General features: G+C 49.6%; 1 protein-coding gene across 2 annotated transcripts; it reads right to left on the reverse strand.

Annotated features, from left to right (window-relative positions):
• Positions 1 to 1,954: 1,954 nt before the first annotated feature.
• Positions 1,955 to 14,663, reverse strand: MTHFSD (methenyltetrahydrofolate synthetase domain containing). Of its 2 annotated transcripts, none has more exons than XM_048515189.1 (8): positions 14,574 to 14,663; positions 13,754 to 13,857; positions 12,426 to 12,539; positions 10,967 to 11,080; positions 10,540 to 10,630; positions 8,694 to 8,806; positions 8,373 to 8,498; positions 1,955 to 3,052 (listed from the first exon to the last, which is right to left on the reverse strand). In XM_048515189.1, the coding sequence occupies exons 1-8, from the start codon at positions 14,605 to 14,607 to the stop codon at positions 2,558 to 2,560; spliced, it is 1,191 nt and encodes a 396-aa protein (XP_048371146.1). In that variant the 5' UTR covers positions 14,608 to 14,663; the 3' UTR covers positions 1,955 to 2,557. The 2 variants fall into 2 exon arrangements, with proteins under 2 accessions (XP_048371146.1, XP_048371147.1); XM_048515190.1 differs by lacking the exon at positions 12,426 to 12,539 and adding an exon at positions 12,576 to 12,689.
• Positions 14,664 to 14,883: the final 220 nt, after the last annotated feature.

The raw sequence follows: 14,883 nt of genomic DNA on the forward strand, positions 1-14,883 counted from the left end.
ACACGCTTTTCTGTGCAAAGCCCTTCAAATCGGTGATTTAGAAGGCAAACCCACACCTGGAAAGACAGGACAGAATGATGTTTCCCTGGGGATTTTCAAGGAACCAGGAGTTTATGTACAAGAGGAACGGCAGAGCCTGTTTACAGGCAGTAGCGAAGAATGACCCCATATATCAGCAGCCTGAATAATTGTTTCCTTTTTGGAGATGAAAACTTTGCTTGCTGTAATCTAAACAGGCCAAAGCAGTTAGGCATTTTCTAAGCAGGCAGCCTCCTCTTGGAAATGTAAGCGTTCCATGAATGTATTGTCGAAGGCTTTCACAGCCGGAATCACTGGGATGTTGTGGGTTTTCCGGGTTGTATGGCTGTGTTCCAGTAGCATTTTCTCCTGACGTTTCGCCTGCATCTGTGGCTGGCATCTTCAGCAGTGGCGTAGGAGGTTAAGAGCTCGTGTATCTAATCTGGAGGAACCGGGTTTGATTCCCAGCTCTGCCGCCTGAGCTGTGGAGGCTTCTCTGGGGAATTCAGATTAGCCTGTGCACTCCCACACATGCCAGCTGGGTGACCTTGGGCTAGTCACAGCTTCTCAGAGCTCTCTCAGCCCCACCCACCTCACAGGGTGTTTGTTGTGAGGGGGGGAAGGGCAAGGCGATTGTAAGCCCCTTTGAGTCTCCTGCAGGAGAGAAAGGGGGGATATAAATCCAAACTACTCCTCCTCCTCCTCCTCCTCCTCTTCTTCTTCTTCTTCTTCAGAACTGATGGTAGTCAAGCAAGTGAAATATGGAATGTCCGGGGTGGGAGAAAGAACCATTTGCATTGGTTAAAAGTGTGAAGGGTTCAATGGATTTTATTCAGATGAATTTTATTCAGATCCAAATGTGGACGCTTCCCACAAAAGACACCTTGTGAGCTAGGTGGGGCTGAGAGGGTTCAGAGTAGTGTGACTAGCCCAAGGTCACTCAGCAGGAATATAGGAGTGCGGAAACACATCTGGTTCACCAGATAAGCCTCTGCCATTCAAGTGAAGGAGTGGGGAATCATACCCAGTTCTCCAGATTAGAATTCACCTGCTTCTAACCACACCACCACGCTGACTCTCGTGGTTCTGTTCTAGGGCATCTGGGGCATGCCAGGTTCTGTTCTGGGGCATTTGAATGCTGGCTGCCAGTCAGAGAAAACTTTGCTGACCTACGTGGGGCAGCTTCCCTGATACAGTTATAAAACAAAGATGATGCTGTGAAAATAAGAAAGAAGAGAGGCCCCCCCCGCCCCCCCCCCACACACTCGATTGTAAATTATCAGCATCATTTCTTTGAAGGCTTCTTTTGAAGGAGCAGCAGTGGCGTAGGAGGTTAAGAGCTCATGTATCTAATCTGGAGGAACCGGGTTTGATTCCCAGCTCTGCCGCCTGAGCTGTGGAGGCTAATCTGGGGAATTCAGATTAGCCTGTATACTCCCACACACGCCAGCTGGGTGACCTTGGGCTAGTCACAGCTTCTCGGAGCTCTCTCAGCCCCACCTACCTCACAGGGTGTTTGTTGTGAGGGGGGGAAGGGCAGGGAGATTGTAAGCCCCTTTGAGTCTCCTGCAGGAGAGAAAGGGGGAATATAAATCCAAACTCTTCTTCTTCTTCCTGGGGAGGCCCCTTCACACTAAGGGTTTATAACAATCTTCAGAAGGTTTGAGTTTTTTAAAAAAACATTTTATGAAAATCTGCCTCTCTCGGGTATAGTATCGAGCTTAAAATATACATTGTACTACAGCCCGGAGCTAGGAAACTGTTTCCCACTGTTAAGCTTTTTAAAACAAAATTAATAAATAAATATCCCACAACATTTCAGGGTGTGTTTTGATCTTACGCCTGGGATCGCTGGCAAATGCGCTTCTGTCCTGGAAGGCGTTTGGCCCCGATCCATCTCATTTTTCAGGAAGCAAAGAAACGCACGAGAGGCAAATGAAGGGGGGGAAATCAAATACGTTTGCTTTATTCTACAGAAGCCTTTGTATGGGAGTTCACTGTGAACCCCACCCCCACCCCCGTCCCCGCCATGTCGCACTTGTGTATCCTTGCAAAGAAAACCTTCCTACTCAAATGTTCTTGAGAATCATCAGCAAAGGATGCAAAGACCAGAGAACAAACTGGATACGTCTTTGGATTTTCTCACCATTCAACCACAGAAGCAAATTACGCAGAAAGTACATCAACTTTGCCCAGGTATAGCAATTTTAGCCATCGCTTCCCTCGAGGATCTTCCGAGCCAGCTTTAAAACTGTTGGAGGCAGTTTAGAAATCTCCTAAATAAATTATTGCTGCGGGGGAAGGAAATCGCCCGGTGTATCACCCTTGCCGAAAGACAAAGTCTACAGAGATGTAAGCAGAGGTGTCCAACTCTGGGGCTTCAGATGTTCCTGGACATCAGCCCCTGCTGGGAATTGTAGTCCATGAACATCTGAAGCCCCAGAATTGGGCACCCCTGATAAAAGGGACGCAAAAACCTTTGACTTGGGGCTTGGATGAGTGGCCCACTGAGAACACGGCCGCCTCTCTGATTTGCTCTTCAGGGACCACTGGCCATTTTGTTGCGCTGGGCCTTGGCGGGTTCAACTCTCAAGAGGCAACCGTGGAGACTCAGGCCTCGCAAGGCTGTCAGGGCAACTTCGGCCTCGCCTTTATCCCGGTAACGGAGGAAAGCTCGGCACTGCGCCCCCTGCCAGGTGAGCTGCGCAGGGGTGGCGTGGCACTCTCGGAGGGCAGCCTTGAATTCACCGGCTCTGGTTTCTGGAGGGATGTTCCCCACGAACAAACTGGAAGGTTCATGAAGACAGTCCGAGTGAGAGGATGCAGACTCCTCCCCAGGGCTTGCTCCGCAGGGGTCAGACTTGTTCTGCAACATGGGGTGTCCAGGCCTAGCATCCCGGGCTCTCCTAGCTGGCTTGGCCACAGCTGGAACATGTGTCTGTTCTTCCTTGAGGGCGACATCTTTCCTGGCTTCTTCCTCTCTGCAACGAAGGCTCTTCAGGATGGGGATCTTCTCCATGGTTTGGTGACTGATCTGATGCACAAATGTGGAGAGAAAACGGTGCTTTTTCAAATAAAAAATGTGTGTAGTTGTAACCCCCATGCTCAGAATGGGTTGACCCAGAAAGGGGTGGAGACTCAGAGCAGCAAAAGGCTGCAGAGCTCTTTGGAGGAGACAAGGCTACCAGACTCGAACCTTGGTTTGTATAAGCCCGTGGTGGCGAACCTTTGGCACTCCAGATGTTATGGACTACAATTCCCATCAGCCCCTAATTGGTATAAGCCCTTAACACCTTGTTAAGGTAACTGCAATATTGTTGGGAACTACTGGGAAGGCAGTTGTTTATTTTTGCTATGTTGTAAATGTTGGAGTTTATTGTTTCAGGGTTTCTTTTTGTGGTTGTAACGGGTGAGAGTTCTCCTGGAAACCTTCACCATGTTGAATCCTGTTCACCAAGCCCTTGGAGTCTTCAGGAGCCAACCCACTTGCAAGAAGAATTGGACTTGGCAGTATCAGTAGACTGTAACTAGAAGGACTTGAAAATGCAACCTGAACAGGACCTTGAAGTGTGATGTTAAATGTTGATGTTTAATGTTGTGTGTTAAGAAAGTAAACCATTTTATTTTTAAAAATTGTTGTTGCAAACTCATTCCAGGTTCTGCCCCACAGAACCCACCGCTGAGGTTACATAGTCAGATGGCATAATTATGGCACTAGCTCAGAGAGTATTACTCCTGGAGACAAGGCCCTCGGAGGAAAGGCTGGAGGCTCTTGGGGATGTTCAGTCTGAAGAAGAAAAAGAGTTTGGATCTTGGAAGTGTTTGAAAGGCTATCACTTAGGCCCAGTGGTGGGATCCAAAAATTTTAGTAACAGGTTCCCATGGTGGTGGGATTCAAACTGTGGCGTAGTGCCAATGGGGCTGGGCGGGGCACGATGGGGGCGTGGCCGGACATTCCTGGGGTGGGGCATTCCTGGGGCTGTGGCAAGGACGCAGCCACTGCGCCAGTCCTTGGGCGGGAAACGAATGCATGCAGGCGCAGGCTGCCACGCACGCCGGTGCACCTCCTGCTAGACTGCTTCAAGTTCTGCGCGCTACTGCTGAGAGGAGGGGCGTAACTAAGGCAAAAATCACATGGCAAAATCACCAATTAGTAACCCCCTCTTGGCACACACAAATAATTAGTAACCTACTCTTGAGAACCTATGAGAACCTGCTGGATCCCACCTCTGCTTAGGCCTCTTCCACACATGCAGAACAACGCACTTTCACAATTGTTTGCAAGTGGATTTTGCTATTCCGCACAGCTTCAAAAGTGCATTGAAAGTGTATTATTTTACCTGTGCAGAAGGGGCCTTACAGAAAGGCCAGGGGCCATTGGCAGCAGAGAAGAAGAAGAGTTTGGATTTATATCCCCCCTTTCTCTCCTTTAGGAGACTCAAAGGGGCTTACAATCTCCTTGCCCTTCCCCCCTCACAACAAACACCCTGTGAGGTGGGTGGGCCCGAGAGAGCTCCGAGAAGCTGTGACTAGCCCAAGGTCACCCAGCTGGCATGTGTGTGAATTCCCCAGGTAAGCCTCCACAACTCAAGTGGCAGAGCTGGGAATCAAACCCGGTTCCTCCAGATCAGAGTGCACCTGCTCTTAGCCACTGTGCCACTGCGTAGTGGAGAGAACATGCAATGGGTTTAAATCATGAGCAAGAAGGTCTCAACTAGAGATTAGCGGCTGCACATTCGCTCGTCAGACTGATCCTGCATTGAGAAGGGGGTTGGACTAGATGACCCGTAAGGCCCCTTCCGACTCAATGCTCCTATGACAATGATAAATGAGCCCTGAACACTGATGACGCTAGTTGAAAAATGGTAACAGGACTGGTGCTCCCAGGCCATTTAACGGGTCTGGTCGTGGCATGAGAAACGGTGGGAATTTCTGGAAAACGAGTGCTTGAAATGGCACCTCTGCGGACCTCTGAGAAAGGTCCCTGACTCCAGAAGTCCCAGCCCCTCCTATGCAAATCCTCTCATGACACCACAATTAAACTCACCAATGGGAGGAACGGGATTTTTAAATCCACCAATGGGAGCAAAGGGATTATTGCCTCTCCCGTCCCTCCCCAGAGCCCAGGAGCAGAAATGCTGGCTGGGTTTTCTCAGCTTGTGGCATGCCCAAACCTTATGCTAATCCAACCAAACAGGAAAAGCATTTCTCGCATAACTAATCGCCCTTGGAAGCAAACCAGGCCTGCAAACGACTCTCACCCCTCAAGAGGGATTTAATCCATGCACAGGAATATTCTGCACATTTATCGGAGGCTTTATTTAGAATCCTCAAAACGGCAAAATGGGAAAAACTAGCAAGCACGTCAGAAACTCGGCCCTCTCCCTGAAGATACCATCTCCTTCCCCCACATTTTCCTCGAGGGTCTCTTCTTCCTTCCCCCATGTCCCAACCTCCCTCTAACCCCCTCCTAACATTTCACACGCATCAATGGCTGGCACCTTCAGAGGTTTTGTCACAGTAAAATGTGTTTCTCTCCATGGCACATCTTTTCTTTTGCTCTGTGGCAAATCTTTTCCTTTGCTTTGGCCACCTTCCATTCATTCTTTGAGGCAACCATCTACGTTCTGCTATTTGCTCCCCTCCTTCAGGAGTCTTTTTGGATCTTGTTTCCTGCCACAGGGTCATTCACTTATCCTAACCTACCTCAGAGGGTTGTTGTGAGGATGAACTGGAAGACATGAGAACAAAGCAAGCACTCCTGAGCCCGGAAGGAAGGAAGGAAGGAAGGAAGGAAGGAAGGAAGGAAGGAAGGAAGGAAGGAAGGAAGGAAGGAAGGAAGGAAGGAAGGAAGGAAGGAAGGAAGGAAGGGAAGGAAGGAAGGAAGGAGGGAGGGAAGGGAGGGAAGGAGGGAAGGAAGGAGGGAAGGGAGGAGGGAAGGGAGGGAGGGAGGGAGGGAGGGAGGGAAGGGAGGGAGGAAGGAAGGAAGGAAGGAAGGAGGGAAGGAGGGAAGGAGGGAAGGAGGGAAGGAAGGAAGGAAGGAAGGAAGGAAGGAAGGAAGGAAGGAAGGAAGGAAGGAAGGAAGGAAGGAAGGAAGGAAGGAAGGAAGGAAGGAAGGAAGGAAGGAAGGAAGGAAGGAAGGAAGGAAGGAAGGAAGGAAGGAAAGGGGGCTGTGACTCTGGAGCAGCCCTTTTTTTCACTAATAAACTACTGAGAATAAAATAGACATTTTTTGTCAAACCAGAGATTCTAAAAATCAGTCCTTTGCAAAAAGTGGCAACAAGCACTATAAAGAAATATAAATGACACGGGGCACCTTAAAAGCCAACAATTGTTTTTATTTCAGGCAGAGCTTTAATAGACTCCAGTCTGCTTTGGCAGATGCGTCCAATGGATCAAACTCTGAGTCACAAAAGCTTTGGCTGAAATATGCACACGCACACACGCATAGTGTCTTTTAAGGTGCCACAAGACTCCAGTTTACTTTCGCTACAGTAGATTAAGACACCTACCCTTGTGTGCCAAAAACACTTCGAATCACGCAGGGACTGAGAGCAGATGGCAAACCCTGCTGAGCCCAGTGGGAACGGCATCTTTGCCCGGAGGGAGATTGCCGCCTTTAATCTCTCCCTCTCGCTGATAAGTGTAGAAATGCAAAAGGAGGCAGAGTTCTGATAAAGCAGCCCAGCAGGCCCGACCCTGTCTGCCGGGGTGTCAAAAGTGGCACCGAGATTAAAGGATTCTCTGCCGGGCGGAGGTCTGGGTCCGATCCCTGCAGATATCGCTCCTGCAGATCTCTGCTGAAGGAGCTTGAGAAACTATTTATGGGGGCTCAGTTCTGACACTAAGGCAGGAAGGGGATCAAAGTTAGCAAGATGGAGCCGGATCTGAGGACAAGGGAAACAGCAGCACTACAAGAGCGTAAAGCTCTAGAGCAGGAAAACAGCCTTCGAGGCCATCTAGTCCAATTCCCTGTTCCATGCAGGAAATGCAAACCTACAAATTCCCTGACAGATGGCTGTCCAGATTCTGCATGAAGACCTTTCATGAGAAACTACTCATGAGAAACTTTCATGAGTAGCAGCAGTGGCGTAGGAGGTTAAGAGCTCGTGTATCTAATCTGGAGGGACCGGGTTTGATTCCCCGCTCTGCCACCTGAGCTGGGGAGACTTATCTGGGGAATTCAGATTAGCCTGTACACTCCCACACATGCCAGCTGGGTGACCTTGGGCTAGTCACAGCTTCTCGGAGCTCTCTCGGGCCCACCCACCTCACAGGGTGTTTGTTGTGAGGGGGGAAGGGCAAGGAGATTGTAAGCCCCTTTGAGTCTCCTGCAGGAGAGAAAGGGGGGATATAAATCCAAACTCTTCTTCTTCTTCTTCATGAGAAACCAGCAACTACTTCCACAATCAAACTGCTCTCGCTGGTAGGAATTTCTCCAAAAGTTCAGCTCAAATCTACCTCTTAGGAGGGGGAAGAGCATCTTTAGGAAGGGGCTGAGGCTCCATAGTAGAGCATCTTCTCCAACATGGGGGAATGAGCCTGGGACCTCCTGCATACCAAGATTGAGAACCAGTGCAGTGTAGTGGTTAAGAGCAGGTGGACTCTAATCTGGAGGACCGGGTTTGATTCCCCACTCCTCCACATGAGGGGTGGAGTCTTATCTGATGAACCAGATTTGTTTCCCCACTCATACGTTCCAGCTGGGTGATCTTGGGCCAGTCACATTTGTCTCTGAACTCTCTCAGCCCTGCCTACCTGACAAGGTGTAAGTTGTGGGGAGAGGAAGGGAAAGGAGCTTGTAAGCCCCTTTGAGTCTCCTCACAGGAGAGAAAAGAAGAAGAGGAGGAGGAGGAGGAAGAAGAAGAAGAAGAAGAAGAAGAAGAAGAAGAAGAAGAGGAGGAGGAGGAGGAGGAGGAGGAGGAGGAGGAGGAGGAGTTTGGATGTATATCCCCCCTTTCTCTCCTGCAGGAGACTCAAAGGGGAGCTGTCCTTACCTTCCCCCCTTCACAGCTGCTCACCTGTGAGGTAGGTGGGGCTGAGAGAGCTCAGAAGAACTGTGACTAGCCCAAGGTCACCCAGGTGGCATGTGCGGGAGTGTACAGGCTGATCTGAATTCCCCAGATAAGCCTCCACAGCTCAGGCGGCAGAGCTGGGAATCAAACCCGGTTCCTCCAGATTAGGTACATGAGCTCTTAACCTCCTACGCCACTGCTCAAACTCTTCTTCTTCTTTAAATACTCTATCACTAAGTCATAACCCATCCCCTTTTTATGTATCCGATCAGCAGAGCTCCCAATGGAAGGTCTACAAAGCTTTCCGACCCCAAATGACCTGCGGAAAACGCAGACTACCTTGTGCCAAAGGATCCCCTGGGGCTTCGGGCGCTGGCAGCCAGTTTGGATCACTCTTGTTGGGGTGAGAATATAATCCACCGTCAGGTCGTGGTCACCCAGTAGCTCTTCCGGTATGTCCACCACCTACCGCAAGGAGCAGAAGAGAGACCAAGCTTATCGAAACAAATGTAGAGACATCACATTCCAAATTCTTTTTATATGAATCGAGTTTTTCCAGCCCAGAATTCAGAATAGACAACAACTGACTTTAATAGGCCAAAAGTCTGATTAGGTATAAGGCGGCTGGTTCCATGTGTTCAGGGGCAGTGTTATCATTACCTGGCAGTCGTGAACGGCCGTGATGACTGCCGTGCCCTCGCTCACAGCTCCCATGGAGACCATCATGGCATATTCCATGTCCGCAAAGCCTTCCCCCTTCCCGATTCGCCAGCCTAAAGGGTGGCACAGTAAAGAAGGAAGTGAACCCCCAGTATGAGCCGAAACATCACCCCTTTATGAAGAAGAAGAAGAAGAAGAAGAAGAGGAAGAAGAGGAAGAATAAGAAGAAGAAGAAGAGGAAGAGGAAGAAGAAGAAGAAGAAGAAGAAGAAGAAGAAGAAGAAGAAGAAGAAGAGGAAGAGGAAGAGGAAGAGGAGGAGGAGGAGGAGTTTGGATTTATATCCCCCCTTTCTCTCCTGCAGGAGACTCAAAGGGGCTTACAATCTCCTTGCCCTTCCCCCCTCTCAACAAACACCCTGTGAGGTGGGTGGGGCTGAGAGAGCTCCGAGAAGCTGTGACTAGCCCAAGGTCACCCAGCTGGCGTGTGTGGGAGTGCACAGGCTAATCTGAATTCCCCAGATAAGCCTCCACAGCTCAGGCGGCAGAGCTGGGAATCAAACCCGGTGCCTCCAGATTAGATACACGAGCTCTTAACCTCCTACGCCACTGCGGCTAACGTGATTAATCAGAGCTGGGAAAGCAACTGACGTCCAGCTCTCCAGACCCAAGTTTGAATCCTCGCTCAGCTGTGAAGCTCAGTGATGGCTTTGAGCCGTACATCTCCATTCATCCTGGCCTACCTTGCAGGGTTATTGAGAGGGTCAAGTGATAGCCATGGACACTGCCTGGAGTTTCTAGGTGGTATGGGCAGTGGGGGGAAAATCCTGTCCCTCTCAAAATGAACCTGAGGGTGCAGCTGGGCCCCAGTGTCTGTGTGTGCCTTAGTTTTGGTGGCACCCCACTTTGGAGCAGCTGGCACAAGAAGTGAGCTTTGGACCAGGAACCAGCATATGTCTCCTTGGAGGACAAGGTCCTCTGAATGAGGAGGTATATCTGTGCTGTGGTCTGAACCTTATTTTAGGGTGCAGAGTGTTTAAATTGTTGAAATCGAAATTCAGGAATTAGTTAATATGTATAAGGAACTGGGAATGAGGAACGAACTGGGAACAAACTTCAGCCTCCTCATTTTCCTCAACCTTGACCTATGCGAAAGTACCTCAGAAGAAGAAAAAGAGTCTGGATTTATACCCCATCTTTCTCTCCTGTAAGGAGACTCAAGGTGGCCGACAAGCTCCTTTCCCTTCCTCTCCCCACAACAGACACCTTGTGAGGCAGGTGGGGCTGAGAGAGTTCAGAGAGAACTGGGACTGACCCAAGGTCACCCAGTAGGAATGTAGGAGTGCGGAAATACATCTGGTTCACCAGATAAGCCTCTGCCACTCAGGTGGAGGAGTGGGGAATCAAACCTGGTTATCCGGAGCCAAGAAGCTCTGTGTCCGCAGGTTATCCGGAGCCAAGAAGCTCTGTGTCCGTGGAAAGAGGTGTCTTCCACATGGGAAGATGCTTGGGCCAGAACTTTCTAACATTTTCTGGAACAGGACAACATTTTGTGATTGGACCCGGCTATCCTGGTGGCCATTTTGTGATGGGTTCCCACCCCTGCCACCCTGACAGTCACACAGTTCCACTTTGGTAGACACTATTCTCCCTCCACTGTTTGGGTCTCACAACAACCCTGTAGAGTAGGTTAGGCGGAAGAGAAAGAGACAGAGACTGTCCCTTGCGTTCGTTCAGGAAGCTTCACAGCTGAGCAGTTATTTGAACCCTGGTCTCTCCAGTACCAAACAAACAAACCACACGACTTACACATTCATGTTCCAAGGAACATTTTTTTCCCTGCCACGTACCTTTCTCAGAAACAGCCACGGATCCTACCACTACCAGGTCCATGTGCACATTTGAATCCAGCCCTACAGGCACGCTATAATCCCTGACGCCCTGAAAAAGAGGGAAACCGTTCTGAGAGGACAAAACCCAAGCCGGAATTCTCCCCTCCGCAGCCAACTTGGGAAAACAAAGCTCTACTTGTACCCATAATAGCCTTTTGTGTCTACTCCTCGGCAACCTGCCAAATTACCCTTCCAGTGATTCTAAGGCAGCTTCCGGCTGAACAAAATCACAACTCAGATCTGACTTGGGTAACACAAGATTTCCCAGGACACGTCGTGGCTTTCTCCACTGAGGCACAAGGGGGCAGCAGAGGGCCATGGTGGCATGTACAACACAGCAAGAGATTCCTCTTCCCTCCCGCCCAGCCTGGCTTCTGATCCCTACCTGCGAAGTAGCACATTTTCTCAGGGTGTCTTTGGCTGCCCCAGCGGGAGGGACAATCCGGTTGAACAGGCCAGTTCGCAATCGTGGGGTTGGTACCAGGAGTGTTTTTCTAGCCTGTGACAGACATAGAAAGGAAGGAGAATGCTTAAGGATACAGAACGGAGGGGTTCTTCCCTGATAGTGATCACCCCTGGGGGATTCATAGAATCATAGAGTTGGAAGAGACCCCCAAAGGCCATCAAGTCCAACCCCCTGCATTGAATGAACACATAATCAAAGCACTCCTGACTGATGGCCATCCAGCCTCTCCTCCTTGGAAGAACTCTATAATTTCCGAAGCCTAAAAAAAGCCCAAAATATTCTGAGGGACCCGTCTCATCCAGCACACTCTCTTTTTGAACTGTTACCATCCGGCAGACAATACAGGTCTATCAAAACTAGGACAAAGAGGCTTAGAGACAGCTTCTACTCTAGAGCTGTGGCGATGCTGAACTCCGCGGCTTCGTGTTGATGTGTTTGGGGCTGCGTAGGGATGGGTGGAGGAAGGGGAAAGTGAGGATGATGTATGAGTCTGAAATTGTGTCCATCGAGGAATGCTGTTGTAAATTTCGTTGTGCGTGCACAATGACAATAAAATGCTTATGCTTATGCTTAAAACCTCCAAAGAAGGAGACTCCACCACACTCTGAGGTAGTGCATTCCACTGTCCGACAGCCCTTACTGTCAGGAAGTTTTTCCTGGTGTTTAGGTGGAATCTCTTTTCCTTTATCTCGAACCCATGACTCCTGGTCCTAGTCTCTGGAACAGCAGAAAACAAGCTTGCTCCCTCACCAACATGACATCCCTTCAAATATCTAAACAGGGCTATCATGTCACCTCTTCACCTTCACTTCACCAAACCTAAACATCCCCATCTCCCTAAGTCTCTCCTCGTAGGGTATGGATTCCAGATCTTTTACCATTCTGGTTGCCCTTCTCTGCACCCGTTCCAGCTTGTCAATATCCTTCTTGAACTGCGGTGCCCAGAACTGTACACAGTATTCCAGGTGAGGTCTAACCAATGCAGAATAGAGAGGTAAAATTACATTCCTCAATCTAGACACTATACTCCTTTTGATACAGCCCAGAATTGCATTGGCTTTCTTGGCTGCCGTATCACACTGCTGACTCATGTTCAGTTTGTAATCTACTAAGACTCCCAGGCTCCTTCTGCACACACAAAATAATGCGTTTTCAAACCACTTTCACAACTGTTCGCAAGTGGATTTTGCTATTCCGCACAGCTTCAAAGAGCACTGAAAGCAGTTTGAAAATGCATTATTCTGCATGTGCGGAATGAGCCCCAGATCCCTTTCACATGTAGTGTTGTCAAGCCAGGTGTCACCCATCCTATAGTATCGGAGCGAGGAGACTTTGGGGTGGAATGAAAGAATTCCTGGTGGAGAGAAAGGTTAGTTACCTGGAGCACAGCCAGCCGAATTCCCTCCAGAGGTTTGTCCGGGTCCACCTTGACTTCCCTTGCTTTCTCAAACACCTCCCATTTTTGAACACTGTGACTCATCAGGAAAGACCCCTGCATTGAGAAGGACACAGCAGACAACATACTCACTTCTAAGGTTAAAAAGCGGGCGTTCCTCTGCGGTGCATCAGGGTTCACTTTAACCGTCCTGGCACGCTGGAACTCCTGCAAAGCGGGAAGCCTTGCGCAGGCCCGCGGGGCACCCTGTTGTGGCAAGGTGACAATCCGGAAGGTGACAATCCGGAAGCTTCACCACAGAAAGGAGTGTCTAAGCTCAGAAATATCTGTAGAGCTAAAGATCATTCTTTGTTTCTCACAACTTTGGACAATGGCCGTGTGCATATAACACTGGTACTGAAGCCTACAGCTTTGTTGATGCCCTCCAAGTGCTTTTAGAGAGTGGTGTGGGGCCAGATGCGGCTTTTGCCCAGCAGAACTTCTGACTGGCCATTGAAAATGAAATTCATTGTAAAGGTTTAACCCCCAAAAAATGGCTTTGGCAACCCCTAATAATACCACAGCACAAAAAGCCAACCCCACTGTACTCTGAAATGTTTGCAGAAAGGGTGGAATAGAAGCGTAACAAGCAGATAAGAAGAAGAAGAAGAAGAAGAAGAAGAAGAAGAAGAAGAAGAAGAAGAAGAGTTGGATTTATATCCCCCCTTTCTCTCCTGCAGGAGACTCAAAGGGGCTTACAATCTCCTTGCCCTTCCCCCCTCACAACAAACACCCTGTGAGGTGGGTGGGGCTGAGAGAGCTCCGAAAAGCTGTGACTAGCCCAAGGTCACCCAGCTGGTGTGTGTGGGAGTGCATAGGCTAATCTGAATTCCCCAGATAAGCCTCCACAGCTCAGGCGGCAGAGCTGGGAATCAAACCCGGTTCCTCCAGATCACAGTGCACCTGCTCTTAGCCACTGCTCTTAGCCACTACGCCACTACGTAAGTACTCTGCAGCATGCAAGAATTACTTATGGAAAGACCAAACATGACCTAGTTAGCAGGAGGGTGATCTCATCAACCAAACGTCGGGATCAGTAAAAAGATGTTTCGGTGATTTGTCAACATACGTAACTTCAGTAATGCAACATCAGTGTTTCCCTGTTTTGAGTCTGTCCTCCAGAACTGAGTGTGAGGAAGAAGCTTGCTTAGAGAATTTTCACCTTTTTATCCAAATGAACTATTATCTTGTATTTTGTAACAACAGGAAAAAAAGGTCTATTGGGGGATCCTGCGAATCTAAATATTACTTCTTAAGTGATGCTGCTGTACCTTGAAGTTGGGAATCCGGTGATGGACGGGTCTTGGGAAATCAGCTAAATTAGTGGTTTCCATGTAATCCCAGATTTTCTGTCGGATGTCCTCCTTGGAAGCTCCTTAGAAAGACGTGGAAAATTACATCCCTTCCCCGCTCATCCCTGTACAGCAGGCTGGGCTGTCTTTGAAATCCCCCTTAAAAATCCATCAAATGAACTGCCATCATTGCATCTAGTGACAGGGAGTTCCACAAGGTGGGAATGCAGGGCACGAAAATGTGCTTCCTCGGTCCGCCTTGAATTTCTATTTATTTAAATTTAACTATGGTAACTGTGCCCTGACCTTGTCAGATTGGGGAAGTTCAGTAGGGACAGTCCTAGTTAATATCTGGACAGGTGACCATTGAGAAAGTCCACGGTTGCTACTAGGCAGAGTCAGGCAAGGGCAAATGACCTCTGTTCAGCCTCTTGCCTTGAAAACCCTCTGGGGTTACGAACAGTCGGCTGCAATTTGGCAATACTTTATGATATAGGCTGCCAACCTCCAGGTGGGGCCTGGAGATTTCCAGGAACTTCCACTGATCTCCAGATAACAGACATCAGTTTTCCCAAGACAAAAATGCCACTTTGGAGGTTGGACCTTGTGGCATCATACCCAATTGAAGCCCCTCCCCTCTATAACCCTTCCCCCCCAAAAAAAATATCCAGGTATTTCCCGACCTGGAGTTGGCAAGGCTAGAGGATATGGCAAAGGATCATCTCCCTCCCTCTTTCCCTTAGGGGATCGCCCAATCCCTGATCCTCCCCACCTTCCCACGGACACGCGCCTTTATTACCGGGGCTCAAGCGCGCCCCCGACGCGCGCTCCATGCCTTCCAGCGGCTACATTGTAGCACTACGCGGGGCTGAGGGACTACGGCGGCTCGCAGCAACCAGAAGACTCCAAGAGAGCGAAACGCGGCGGCTAGGGAGGCCAGCCCGTCGAGGTTCGGAAGATGATTGGCTGGCCCTAAAGGCTCCGCCCCACGGTCACGGGCAAGCGGACAGAGGCGCGCCAGTCCGGCCTGCGAAGAGAATGCAATGGCTGGGGGCAGGGGAGAGGCGGGGAGGGCCCCTGGGCCCCCGGGGGCCATTTTGCAAAAAAAA

Source organism: Sphaerodactylus townsendi, linkage group LG14 (assembly GCF_021028975.2).
Source record: "Sphaerodactylus townsendi isolate TG3544 linkage group LG14, MPM_Stown_v2.3, whole genome shotgun sequence".
NCBI classification, from domain to species: domain Eukaryota; kingdom Metazoa; phylum Chordata; class Lepidosauria; order Squamata; family Sphaerodactylidae; genus Sphaerodactylus; species Sphaerodactylus townsendi.

Excerpts from the sequence above, each read along its gene's own strand:
- MTHFSD (XM_048515189.1), bottom strand. The coding sequence starts at position 14,607 with ATGGAGCGCGCGTCGGGGGCGCGCTTGAGCCCCG. Across the intron at positions 13,858-14,573 it reads GGGGGCGCGCTTGAGCCCCG|GAGCTTCCAAGGAGGACATC; the intron begins GTAATAAAGGCG and ends CGTCTTTCTAAG. Across the intron at positions 12,540-13,753 it reads ACCGGATTCCCAACTTCAAG|GGGTCTTTCCTGATGAGTCA; the intron begins GTACAGCAGCAT and ends TTCTCAATGCAG.